Below are 13,495 nucleotides of genomic sequence, written 5' to 3' on the forward strand. Positions count from 1 at the left end.
GTCCTGAGGTGTCTTAGTTAAAAAACTGAGGCTTTGATGAGAGAAGGCGGGACACTGCTTGTAAAGGTTTGGAACTCCTGGACAGGCAATTATGTAGCCTGAAAAGGCCCTGTATTGAGATTATAAGAGACTCTTCTCACACTCCCATTATTCCACAGTCATACACAGAGGTGTGACACGTGGCTTTTCTTTTTCTTTTTTTCCTTTCAGGGACGAATGTTGCAAAACAGTCAACTGCAGGATTTTACTTCAGGCATGTTTGCATCTGAAAATAGCACCCAGGAGCCATGAATTCATACATCAGATGGCTAAATGAGTCTGCTCAGCAGTATGTAGGTGTTCATTTCCTTTTTCCTGCTGTTTGTCTTTCAGGCGATGTTCTGTATGAACTCCTTCAGAATATCCTGAAGCAAAGGAAAGCTCGTATGCTGTTCCCACCTTTTTTCCACCCTGGGAACTCAATCCATGCTCAGCCAGAGGTCCTATTACACCAGAACCATGATGAAGGTAACTCTGTCTCATTCTTACAGGAGCTATTATTAGAGAGGCCACTTGAGTAAGGCTGTGAGGAATGATGTCATTTTCTTGCTCCAAAGTTACTTAAATAGAGCTACTCTCCTCCCTTTGTCTTGATAGCTGTTAACAATCACCTGGTCTAGGGAGTCTACTATTTATTCTCCATTTATTTTCTATTATTCAGTCCTGCATCCAAAGCCTGCTTAAAAGCTATGCCAAATGTAGTTTAAAGAAACATGACAGAAAGTTTTATTGACCCCATTCATTTCTCCTCATTCTAAGTTGGGTAGAAAAGGTGCATCATGGACTTTTAGTATCCTGTAGGTGCAACTACATGCAATTGTTCGCAGAGCAGGAGAAAAGGCAACCTCAGAGAGGAACGTCTAACTCAAAGTTACTTCAGGTGACAATCTGTCGGCATGCTATTCCTGGCACTGAGCCCATCCTGTTGTTCAGCTTTTGAAATGATTGAACAATTCATTTTGAAAAAAGTTGTTTTTTGTTTTTTGGTTTTTTTTTTTTTTTTTTTCCTGCAGGTTTTCTTTCATTTTTACCATCAGAAGTATTTGCTTAGTTTATTAGTTAGCCTTCTAGTAGTGTCCACACATACCACGCCTGTCATAGGAGGTGAAGAAAGAATAGATACGTGATTGGGGCGTTGCAGATTTGGGCTTCCTTTATTCAGTATCAGCAGAGATCAAAATATAAGCATGTTTCCTTTAGTGGAAATTTTAGTTTTTATTTTTCTGGAAATAAACACACCAAAGAACTTCCTGGTTATCTCCAAACCCAGAAAAATATAAAGCTTAAGCTTTTCAAGAGGTCCTTTCAATGAAAGCACCAAATAGATTTCTTTTTTTTAAAAAATAGAAAATTAAATATATGAAAAATTAGTGTTTTTCCTTTTTTTAAATAAGGAGGATTAAAAACCAGAATTGGGCTAGGGTATCTCCCTATTCTCTGCTCAGCGGAGAAAAGATACACAAATTGTCTCAGAATTCAACATGGGATTGCAAAACAAGATTCAGAGGCACTGTCAGACCTGTACAAGGAGCCCATAGCCAGCCTGAGCAAGCCAGAATCAAAGGGCACCAGCAAAACTTTGAGGCTAAGCCAAGAGCAGGACAGCAGCAGGTGGGATCAGGACACTCCAAAGCGTTTCCACACAGCTGTGTAAATATTTCAGATTAGAAGGGGGTGCTGCAGGTTAGGATGAGATTGAATTGGCAAAGCTGTGCAGGAGAAAATTGCCTAGTGTTTCAAGATAGGCATTTTGCAGCAGCCATTATAAAAACCTCTATTTTTTTCCTGAAGTTTGACATTCACCCATAGTTTTCACTTTAAATTTCAAACAGAAATACTAGCTGCTCTCTCAGACACCCATGCATTAAAGATACAGAGCAGCTGAACAAAATTGTTGAGTTTCAAACTAGAAAACCCAGAGGATTTCTGGGATGTTGAGTTGGTCTTTCACATGTCACTTAAAACATAAGCCCTTTGAATTCTAGTCCAACTTCTGACAGAGTACAGGATGCTTAAGAAACCATTCTCATTTCTCCTTCATGATATTCTCCTTTGTGACTACTAATAGTACCACTGTATTTTTTGAGAGATACGTATTGTTACTTAAAACTTTCCATACAATAACAAAAAATAGTTTTTATTTTGGTACAAGAGGAACTTCAAAACAAACAAAAAAGACCACAGCTTGCCTGCCACATCCTCTGACCAACCAGAAAATCTTTATGCCAAAAATGTATAGGCAGGTGAATTTATTTATGTACTTTGACATTCCTCTTTCTTCCTGTTCCACAAAGTCACGTGGGAGAAACTAGCACAATTAAGTTTACCGTTTTCCCTCAAGGGAATGCAACTTAGTTTAAAAAAATAAATAAATGTGAGAGGCAGAGTTAAACCCCGCCTAATTTACAAACTGTCAGGTGTTTGTTTGGCACAATTATGAGTGGTTAAATTTCAGAGATGATTTTTTAGAGTCTGTCCTTATTGCAGTGACCTTTTTCATTTTCCTCTTCTGGCTTTCTTGATAAATTATACAATACATTCATGATTCTGCTTCTAAATGCTTAAAGCATTTAATCCGTCATTAATCCAGAATCATCTGAGTCTGGATCAACATTTACATCTAATGTTTTTTTACTAACTCAAGCAAAGTGAGCTTGACTGAAAGCAGTTGACCTTTGAGAATATCTCCAAGGCGCATTGGCATTGGCTTGGAATCTGCCCCCAGGCTTCAGTCTCTGGCCCTATAGAGGGATGAGCAATGGAGAGTGAATTATCTGCATCGCCAGTGGTCATTCTGATGCAGCACTGAGTCATTTGATGGGATGCCATACAGGCAGCTTACACTGTCATTCCCTGCACTTCTTTTATGGGTAAGCACAGAGTGCCAGTCTTTGGGACTGCCACTGAAGTGACTGCTCACATCCACAGTGAGTGCAGCCCCACCCGTCCCTGTGTGGATCAGATAGGTCAGCAATTTTCCTGAGCAACGATTTCCCTTTCACAGATTTCCCTTCAAGAAAAGACTGTTGGTTGCTCAGAATGAAGAGCCAGACTGAGGAATTAATATATTCCTGCAGGAAATGATATACCATATGTGCTCAACTCACAGTCATCAGATGTGTGAAGGAATTAATGTGATGAGGATTTTATTCTGTTCAGGGCCATTTGTGGCAATGGAACTGCTTGGAGCTGAGTTTGAGTTTGGGTTGTTTTGTGGTAAAACACTTTCTCTTGTCCTATCCTGGCTCAGGATCACCATGGTTTGGAATTGGAGAGAGAGGTCTGCTTCTGTCTGGAGTTTGTCAGAGCCAACTAATGTTTGCAAAGAGCTCAGTGGAAAGCACAGCAAGACAATCCTTTCTGTTTTCAAGATAGCTGCTCCCCACAGACACGTCACTTCAAATAAGTAGGACAAACAGTACAGTATTCTGGTATACACTTACAGGCCAGGAATGAGCAGCGTGTATTTAAAAGTACAGTGACAGGAGTGGATAGTCTGCAGAAGATAGGACACTGATCACAACTTGGGGGGAAGGGTATGAATACTTTCTGCTTTCTTTCAGTTGTGGCAAAGATTTTAAGAAATGACTGTCAAAGAGGTAGGTGCAGTCGTAGATTAATTCCTTTCCTTTGATCTTCACATCATTTTGGTTATAACATACTAGCTTGCCACATTGTATTTAAAGCTGTTTGTGTTTAATCGAGAACAATACATGTCTCTGGAGTTTCTTTTCCTCCAGGTATTTCATTGTGAGTACCTTAAATAGCTCTACAAATGTATTTTTCTTGTCTGGGACCTCAAGCATATGAAATAAGTGTTCTGAAGCCATGTAGTATCCACACGAAATTTTAGGTTTTCCTGGAGCCTTCAGTGTCCTTGTTTAGATGAGCAGTCTGTTGAGTAAGGGTAAAAGAGTTAATATGAAGGCTGGTACTGTGTCAATGCCTGGCACCGCATTTTCTCAGGACTAGAGCTTTTCCTGTCCATACCTTTCTCTAGGTACATGTTGATCCTGCTCCTGCTGCCTGCCTGGGTTCCTGGACGGCAGGAGCCCCTGGATTTCCTGCACACCTCTACAGGGTCTTCAACGAGTATCACTGCCTTGGCAAGAAAGCAAGAGAATCGTTCTTTTACAGAGGATTAGAGCAAATGTAGTGAACAAACAGGCAGCCACAAATAGGCAGCTACTTGTTTCAATTGTTGACATGTACCCAGCAGTTTCCTTCTGTTATCATCCAAGGCTTTCAACAAACAGCATTGAAATTTGATCTTTGTTTTTCAGATAAAAACCTGTTAGTCAGTGCTCCCTGGTGGTATTTTCCTCTCTGTCAGTAATTTCCCCAGTCAAAATTGATGGCCTTAGCTAAGCTAAAAGTGTGCACTGTTCATGCCAAACATTTCATTTTGTGAGGGGATTATTAGTGTCTAAAGACAGTAATCCAGATACATGATTTATCCCCCCCTAACTGTTAGGAATCACAGCCAAGGAAGTATGCCCATGCAAAAGTGACACTGGAAGTCATCCTGCTGAAGAAATATAAGAGCTTATGTGGGACAAGGCAGCACAAGCTAACTCCAGCAAGTTGAAAATATCCATATGAAGCTATTAACACTTTTAAAATCAAGGCAGGGATACAATTTAGCTAGCATTTCATGAAGAGCGGCCTACCAGTGAGTTTTCTTGGATAACCCAGTCCATATTTCACACTAAGATTCTGTGCCCTGACCCAAGTCTCTAGCATCCCAAGCTTATCACTCAGTATTTTTCAGGAGACATTTTTCCTTTTTTATCTCTGTCCTCTACCTTGCAGTGCTTATTGTACAGTAACAGGAACCACACACAGAGATGTGAATGACAGGATGAAAGTTCCAAAGCAGTTGTACAGAAATACAGTTAGTAGTCAGATCTTACTTTCTTCACAAGTATTCCAGTCAGCTACTCAAAATGGGATTTCTCTTAACACATTTCCCCAGGAGCTACTCATATGTGGTGGTGGATGGAGATTGTTTTTGTGGTACTGATTTTGTTCAGTATAGTAACAACTATCTACATTTACGTGGTATTTTTCAGTGGATCTGTAAGTCACACAAAAAAAAAACATTTTCCAGCTAATAGCAGTACCCAGTAAACCCAGCTAGTAGTTTAATAGTTAGATCCTACAGCTTGATCACAATATAAACTCTATTTTTTTTTGTTTGTCTCCACAGATAGCTTTGTCCAGAGACCTTCAAGACCATCCACAGAAACAGTCCACCACAATACCCCAACCATTGAACTGTTGCATCGTTCTAGATCACCCATCACCAACAACCACCGTCCATCACCAGACCCCGATCAGTGGCCACTGAAGTCCCCTATGGACAACACTATCCGTCGCCTCTCCCCAGCTGACAGGGTGCCAGGGTCAAGGCATCAGCAAGAGAACAACCACCAGGAGCCCTATCCTCTCTCAGTGTCCCCAGTAGAAAACAACCACTGCCCGCCTCCTCCTGAGGTGCTCCAGAAGCCTTCCAGCCCTCGCCAGGAGAACACCAGGGTCATCCAGCTGATGCCCAGCCCTATCATGCATCCTTTGATACTGAACCCCAGGCACTCCGATTTCAAACCTCCAAGGTTGTCTGAGGATGGGCTGCACAGGGAGGTAAAGCCAATCAACTTGTCCCACCGAGAAGAGTTAGCTTACATGAACCACATCATGGTGTCTGTATCCCCTCCTGAGGACCATGCAATGCCAATTGGAAGAATAGCGGGTAAGTGACATTTTCTAGGCTACACCAAAGTTGACACTCTTCATTCATAACTTAAGATACTGTGTGTTAATAGCTTCTCATTTCCTTTTGCCACGGTGCGACCTCCCTCAGAAATTACTGGCATTCTTCAAGTTTCACCACATCTGTGGTTTAGGCAGTTAAGTATGATTAAACCAGTTTCATGGCAGGTAAGCAAAGATACAGTGACATGCTTGTGACCATGGAATGCATGATTAGTAACAGTGAAACACTTGTGTCCTGACACTTAATGCCTCTTTACCCACTAGCAATCCATTTATTTCCCAAGATACCTATCTCCAAAGGCTTGTCCTACAAAGAGTTTTCCAAGAGTTGCATTCACGCTAGTGTCGAGCCCTATAGAAAGGCAAACACCTTCTGTCGGTTGCCTTTGAGACAATACAGTGTCAAGCCTGCTATGGTAGAGATGGTGGGACTAATGAAAGCTCACCTCAGAGTCCTACCTTGTAGGCTTTCCTGTGCTTCTTACGTTAGGATTGTCCCTTTTTACAGAAACAAGGTTGCCTTTGTCCCACGCAAACCACAGTCATTGTCTCACTTTTGTTATCGTAAATAACTGACATCACAACAGCTGAATCAGGAAGCTGAGGTTACAGATATTTTTTTTTTTGTACTTGAAAGGGAACTGTAAATAGACAGGGAGAGAGGGAAGGGGAATCCAAGCACTTCAGAAATATGCTGAATGCCCCAATAACTAGTTTCTTTTGAGAGATGTAAATACATACCACACCCAAAAATGTTCCATGCATTTATGTCAGCAACAAGCTGAAGTGATACCCAGTTCCTGTGGGGTATTACGTGTGTCCACAGAGGTACATCTTAAAATACCTTGTTCATTTCTGTACTTATATGCCTTAAAATTGTTCCAGATGCAATGCTGCCTCAGTTTCAATGAGGTAAATTTTCTATTTTTTAAAGACTTATCACATTATATCAAAAGGTACATATCTCACCAGCTAGTCACACAACAAGCACAAAAAGGATCATGATCCTTTCACCTAAGAGAGAGATAAGTTATGGAAATTAATCTTTTGTCATTCTTGCTTGGCTGACATTTGTCTCTCTCCTTTTGATTTTTATTACCTATACTAATAGCAGCAAGTTAAGAAATATACTTGATGTTAATGGCAAAGAAGATACCCTACAGGTTTCATTACTGAAGATTTCCTTTCCTTGAAATAATATTGGAAGATCAGGAGGATTATTTGTTTGGTTTCTTTTTTTTAGAAGGAAACATCCTCTAACAATGAAGCCTAGACTAGAAAGAATATAAGGAAAAATATGTTTGTTTTATTGTTGTTTTTAATTTTCAGATTTAAACCCCAGAGTTTTCTTGCATAATTGGGAACCTTTGGTTTCAGTGTACATTGTGCTCTGGTTGCAATGTCACCAGCCCTGTAACTAGTACTCTCACATCCACTCCAACGCTGTGTTGCTTGCAGGGCAACAGTGCCTAATACCATGGATATTTGGGCCTAACATGGTTGCTTAGCAAATATGTATAGTAGTTTAAAGTGTTACACACAGCCTGAGCTGCTTTCACGTGCAGTTTAGTGGCTTTGCTCAGACAAACCAGTAGCATGTCTTAAATAGCTGGTGAAGTATTTCATACCAAAAGACCTGAGGCCTACTTGAGCGTTCATTTCTGATGAGGTCAGTACTTTATGGCCAGAGGTAGGGGGGTTACTTATCTGGCACCTGCTAACACCTTAGATTTCTACTGATAAATTTATATTCTTCCATTGCTACTCCATGCCCAATTAAATTGTAAACACCAACAAGCCTCAGCTCCTGTGAAGACACAAGCTAGTGCTATTCTGGTTGGCTTCTCTTGGATTCTGAACTGTAGCTGGATCCTATAAAAGGCTCACAGCCTATTTAAAGCTTGCCAAACGTAAATTACTACCAAAAATGTAACAGCCCGTTTTTCATACCTGAAGTCAACTTTATCTGTGCTGTTCAATTCAATAGCAGCACCCTTAGGTCCCCTGGAAAGAAAGCACACATCTTTCTACCTGCTTCCTGCCATCTCATAGCCTTCAATTTAGAGGTCTTGACATTAAATGATTTCATTGTATGAACATTTCTTTTGTATGTCAACATAAATCTTTTTTCAAGTAAGTGTCCTTATCTTTACTGACACTGCTATAGATAATATGGAGGCTTTTGACGAACCATGACTTGCCACTTCGATTTAAGAGAAACCATGAGCATTTCAACACTTGGCTCTTACATTGTGAAGATACATCAATACAGTTGTATTGATGAAAAGAGCTTTTTAGAAATTACTGGCATTATTTCCATGTTATGGATGAGGAAGACTGATAGGTAGAGTAATGAAAACACTTACCAATAGTCCAGTTGCACAGCTAAGTACTTACTTACTTACGTGGGTGAGAAGGGAGCCTGGACTTTCTATTGGCTTAACCATTTGCATGCAGGTGATTGTCATGGGAGACAGTGATGAGAAGGAGCTACCAGGGAAGCCCCATGGGCTGCTGACTAAAACATTGAGCTGAGCTCCAAAACATGTTCTATTCCAAGATCAGATATTTTAAAACATAGAAGGAATTCTTCCTGGACTTAAGGTACCTCACAGCCTCATAAAACTGTTTACTTGTAGATAAGAGTCTGTTTTTAAATGCAGTATGCAATTATTTGGTGCTGAGGAAGAAAGCAATGTTTTTGCTTGGTGCTATCCATGAATACTCTGAGAAAGTCAATCAGTAAAGCTCCAGACTTCCTGTCAGACAAAATAATGACCTCTACAAACAGGTTGGTTAATCTTTCCTACCTTTTTATGTAATATAATTTCTCAAAATATTAATTTTACCAGTAAAGTACTTTCTCTTTTACAGCAAAGAATTTAAAATTGAAGGCCTTATTTTCTTGTGCTCGATGGCCATTTTACACCTTCCTAGCAAATAAGAGATATAAAGTATTTTTTTTTGTTACTCACTAAGGTCCCATTTATTATTAATTTGTGGCTAGAGTTGATTTTAAAAACCATGTTTAGCTGTCTTACTAACACAATATGCACAAGTCCTTTCTGTAACTTCGACAGAACTAGAGGACATTTGATTGGGATAATCCAAAGTCAGACTTGTTTCCCCTGTAAACTCACTAGCTAAGATTTAAGCTAACTCACTCAGGCATCAATAGTCATGTAGTTATGACATCGTTCAAAAATAGTACAAGTACCTAAGATGGGAAGTTTAGCATAACTGTGTAACAGACAATTTTCCCACTGGAACTTCTAACTGAAAGCAACAACAGTGTTGGTAGACAGCACCTAACTTGAACTCTAGCAAGCAGGCTCTCTATCTGGTGACTAAAAAAAACCACAGTATATCTTGGTTACCCCAAAATCATCTCAAAGAATTCCACCCCATGGAAAAACACCCCTCTCTCTCTCTTTCTTTTTTTTTTTTTTTTTTTAAACTCAGTTGCAGTTTTGATCAAGATTGGTGCTTGAAATTAGCTTTTCTGCAGAATGGAAATTCCACTCCCTATACACCTCTAACCGGGAGGGTTTTGCTATCAAATATTTTAGGTCTTTGATATCTCATAAAAGGTACTTCCCCAAGGTACAAGGATAGGCAAGGGTTGTTGCGTTGGCAGGCTTTCTGAGCGCAGCATGACTGAGGCATGCACAGCACCCGTAGTAGAACTATAGGCACCAGAAACTGTCCTTGCAGCCATGCTGAAGTTCTGCACCTATTGCTTTTCTTGGAACCTCTGTTGTTGACTCCAACCAGGGCTGATTTTAACCACAAAACTATGTGTAGGTGTCAAAAATGTCCATTTTCTAATAGCAAGGTCCACTTTAGCTTACAAGCACAAAGGAAAATTGGTGCTTGGCATAGTCGATCTAACCATAAACCTGTCAGTTACCTAAAGGAAAACACAGGTGTCCCTGCAAGAGGCAGTTAAAGGATTATCCAGCTACAATAGGGTTGGTTTAATCCTAACTTTTATCACATAGAGGTTGGCTTAGGAACATGAGAATTTAATGATATGTTGCAAATTACCTCACTTTTGATTCAGTCACATAAAACTCACTGATACAATTCTAAATTTTATTTTATATTTTTTTATTATTATTATTTTTATTTTTTTTTTTGTGAGGGGAAATGCATTGCCAAGCCGGTTTCTGAGATTTCCAGCTTCCAGTATGTTTCTGTACCAGCTCTCTGGGACTGAACAGCTCATTCATGAATCCAAGCAACCACTGGCAGTGGAAATTTGGGAACACACATTGTGCTTCCCCTTTGCTCTGGCACTGCCATTCATCCAGTACAGGTAATAACTGAATGACTGTGCAGGTAGGAAAGGCAAGGTTCCAGAGAGCAATGGTAGGTGTGGCTGGATTCGTCCCAAGAGCTCCATGTCCTGTTGGAGTTGGAACCCAATGAAACCCATGAAGCTCTGGGTTCTCCCTGTGCATGCCTAAGCCAATTTGTACAAGCGGCTTGGAAGGACAAGCATAGCTATAGAGCCCCACCCTGCATATTACTTTTGATTTTGTTCCGCTCTCAGGAGGGAAAAAAAATCCAAAGGCAGGTGAGTGTCTTGTGCCTGCTGTTGTCTATTAGTATGCAGTTCTTATCAGCTGGGTTACCTTAGCAACTAGGCTGTATTTAGCTTTATGAGCTGCCAGATTTGTTTCTTCCCCATTAGCAATGTGAGGAAAAGCCAGGTAACGCTTAAAGTGTATGGAGGCACATTGCCTACTCCTGTGTTGGTTTGGCCTGTGAAACTATTGACTGCTGTCAGAATGAAGACAGGCAAGATTCTTACCCCACCAAAATCATGAAAGAGATCGCCCTCCAGCTCTGCTTCTGACTTGCTGTCCATCTCAGTCCCTCGGTGTGCCACAAGCCCAGAGAGTATAGGGACATAGCATGAAACCCACAGGTTTGTATAAGCGACCTCTCAATATAAATAATTTGATTGCCAAAACTGAAAATGCAGTCCCCTGCCTGTTGAGAGCACATCAGCCATGAATGACTCACGTTCTACTGAAATCTACAAAACAGTGCTTACAATGGGCATAGGCTATGTGCTGGCTCTGAGCATGGGGACATCTTTCACCCCAAAGCTCTTTAAAGACAGTAGTTTTGCAGAGCTGCATGTGGAGAAAGGTTGGAGGAGGAATAGGATCAAGGATTCTCCTCTACCTTTGTTTGAAAAACTTAATCACTTCTTAAAAACTTGTGTAGGAGGGGAAAAGACAAGAGGAGTTAACTGAGTGAATCTTTTACAAACATAATGCTTAAAAAAGCTGTGAATCAACTGATACTTATTTTTTTTACTTTGGAGTTGAGCTGGAAAGCTTCTTTTGAAGAAGGATAAGAAAAACAAATTCATCTGGTTGAGCTACACTAAACACTTAGAGTTTATACATTCTAAGTCACTGCACTTCAAAATACTGCAACTTGGTGATTCCTCCTCAATTTACCCACTAGAACTGGAGTCCCAGCATCTGCATTTACTCTAGATTTGTCAGTGTGAGATTTACAACCATGTCAAGTTGTAGGATGATCTTTTTTTTAACTGGTATCTCAGCAAAATCCTTTGTACAAATGCAGTTACACCACATCAATTTATTTTTCTTCCTGTACAAAACAGCTATAGAAGCATGGTTGCTATACAATGGCTTATGTTGGGTAGTAGGGAAGGAGGGTGGGAAAGGAGACAAAGAGCAGTTATGCCTGTACAGTAATGGTGGTAAGAAACAAAAACTAAGCATAAAGTAAGAATTAAAAGTTTTGCAGAATCTAATACTATTAGCCCTCACATAAGGGATGCAGCTTCCTGTTCCCTTTGCAGTACAGTAGTATCTATGGGCTCTATTGTGCTGATGTCCCTGCCCCAAAGAATTTACTGTCCAAACAGAGAAGGTAAATATGAAGAAAGGAAGGGCACAGAAAGGTGAAAGGTGTTTTCAAGAGTTCCAGCACTGATCAGAAACAGGAGGGAAGAGAGAACTATACTGTATAGCAGAAAAAATGAATCAGTAAACACCGTCTGACTAGTCCCACACTCAGAATTGTAGGTTAAATTTAATTCCAGATTATAATAACTAGTAACACCTTTTGTTATGCTACAGTGCCTCACATTTGGAGGTTCCAGTTTATTTAAAAAAATATTACCCAACTTAAAAACTGAAACAAGTAAGACCCTGCAGTCTGATAGTCCTGCTTTTATTTTTTGCTACACCTCTCATCATAAGAGCAACCTGAGCTAGCCATAAACTCAATACACCAGGTACATACCTTACTGAGCTATCTGCTCCTGCTTTTGTCTATTGCCTATTATATATGTGATAATAGGCACTTGTACATCAATGTTGCAGTTGTATCTTCTATGTAAAAGCAGAACCTGCCCAAAAGTGTGCCCATCTACTACTAGGAAGTAATTTGAACCTAATTTGGCCTTTCTGGTCTTAATTTTTTTTTGCACTATGGATTGCCTACAGGTGTAAGTCAGTGAGCACAACAGGTATGAGTACTAAAGGCTTGAACCTAATTCGTTCTTACAGTCATTCAGTGGTTGGTAAGTGACTTTAGTCCAGAGTGACAATATTGCTTTGTAAGTAGAAAACTTCTAGAAGACAGTCGCTTGCTTTGGACAGACATATCCACAGAGACCTACCATAGCACTTGATACTGGAAAGAAAGCCAGGTTCCCTGTGTTCATGAGCCCTCAAGCTTACTCTGTAGACAGGGATGTGCATCAGTGTTTGATTCGTTACCATCCCCCTTGCAGAGCTGTATCACGAGTTTCATCGTGGTGAATTCATATCTGAAAATGATAGCTCTCTCCTCCTTTGCAGAGGATGAGGACTGATAAGCCAAGCTGCAGAGGCTTAGCTTTTGTTTTATGCCTCCCTAGAGGTATGCTGTTTTCTTTAAGAAAGCACATATCATTGCTAGTGCTGTATAGGAGTCTACGTACACATGCCAAGACTATCTTCATCCCCAATGAGACATGATCCCAGCCATGGCTAACAACATAATACTGACTGGTGAGCTTTTGTGAAGCATGGCCTTTACTGGGGAGCATCTGTGACAAGACCCACCTCCAGTCTTAGGGTTGTAAGGGTTGGTGGTTCAGTGCTTGCTTTCCAAGTAGCTGACCTCCTTTGTATTAGGGCAACAGATCAGAGCCTTGAAAGAACCTGGGATTCTTGATGTAGGTATGTCCTGTCACTCCCATTTGGATTGACAATGATAATATTACTGGCCTTGTTAAATCACCTGTCCTTGCAGTCATGTACAGTTAGATCTGCAGTATATGCCACATCCATTTTAAGCCCTTAGTGGAAATCCAGACTACTATAAAGAGACTGAAGTATGGATGACAATTAAGTTCATAGAGTTCATTTTCATAGGAGAAGTTTTCATTATAACCTTGAGAGTCATCTTAACGTGGCATTAACAATTAGTTTCAACATGAAAGTGTGCCTTCCCTGCCAGTTTAACTAATGACACTCAAGCAATAGCTGAATGGCAATAACTTGGATAGATAGTTTCAGATTTTCTGTGAGGTGTCTTGCTTTACAGCTGCCTCCATGCTGCACAGTTACAGGAGCAGAAATTGCAGCCAGGGCTTGTTCTGGTCTACTCAGAAGCTAGGATTGACCAAGCTATAGGAATGCTC

The 13,495-nt window shown here is 40.4% G+C and overlaps 1 protein-coding gene across 1 annotated transcript in view; it reads left to right on the forward strand.

The window, feature by feature from the left end:
• ETV6 (ETS variant transcription factor 6) overlaps window positions 1–13,495 on the forward strand; it is a 142,895-nt gene that overhangs the window by 107,190 nt on the left and 22,210 nt on the right. Inside the window, exons 4-5 of the mRNA XM_082751822.1 lie at window positions 373–507; window positions 5,249–5,791. Coding sequence (XP_082607948.1) covers window positions 373–507; window positions 5,249–5,791 — 678 coding nt within the window. The remainder of the gene's footprint in view (window positions 1–372; window positions 508–5,248; window positions 5,792–13,495) is intronic.

The sequence above is a fragment of the Aythya marila genome (assembly GCF_965140915.1).
Source record: "Aythya marila genome assembly, chromosome: 1".
NCBI lineage: Eukaryota > Metazoa > Chordata > Aves > Anseriformes > Anatidae > Aythya > Aythya marila.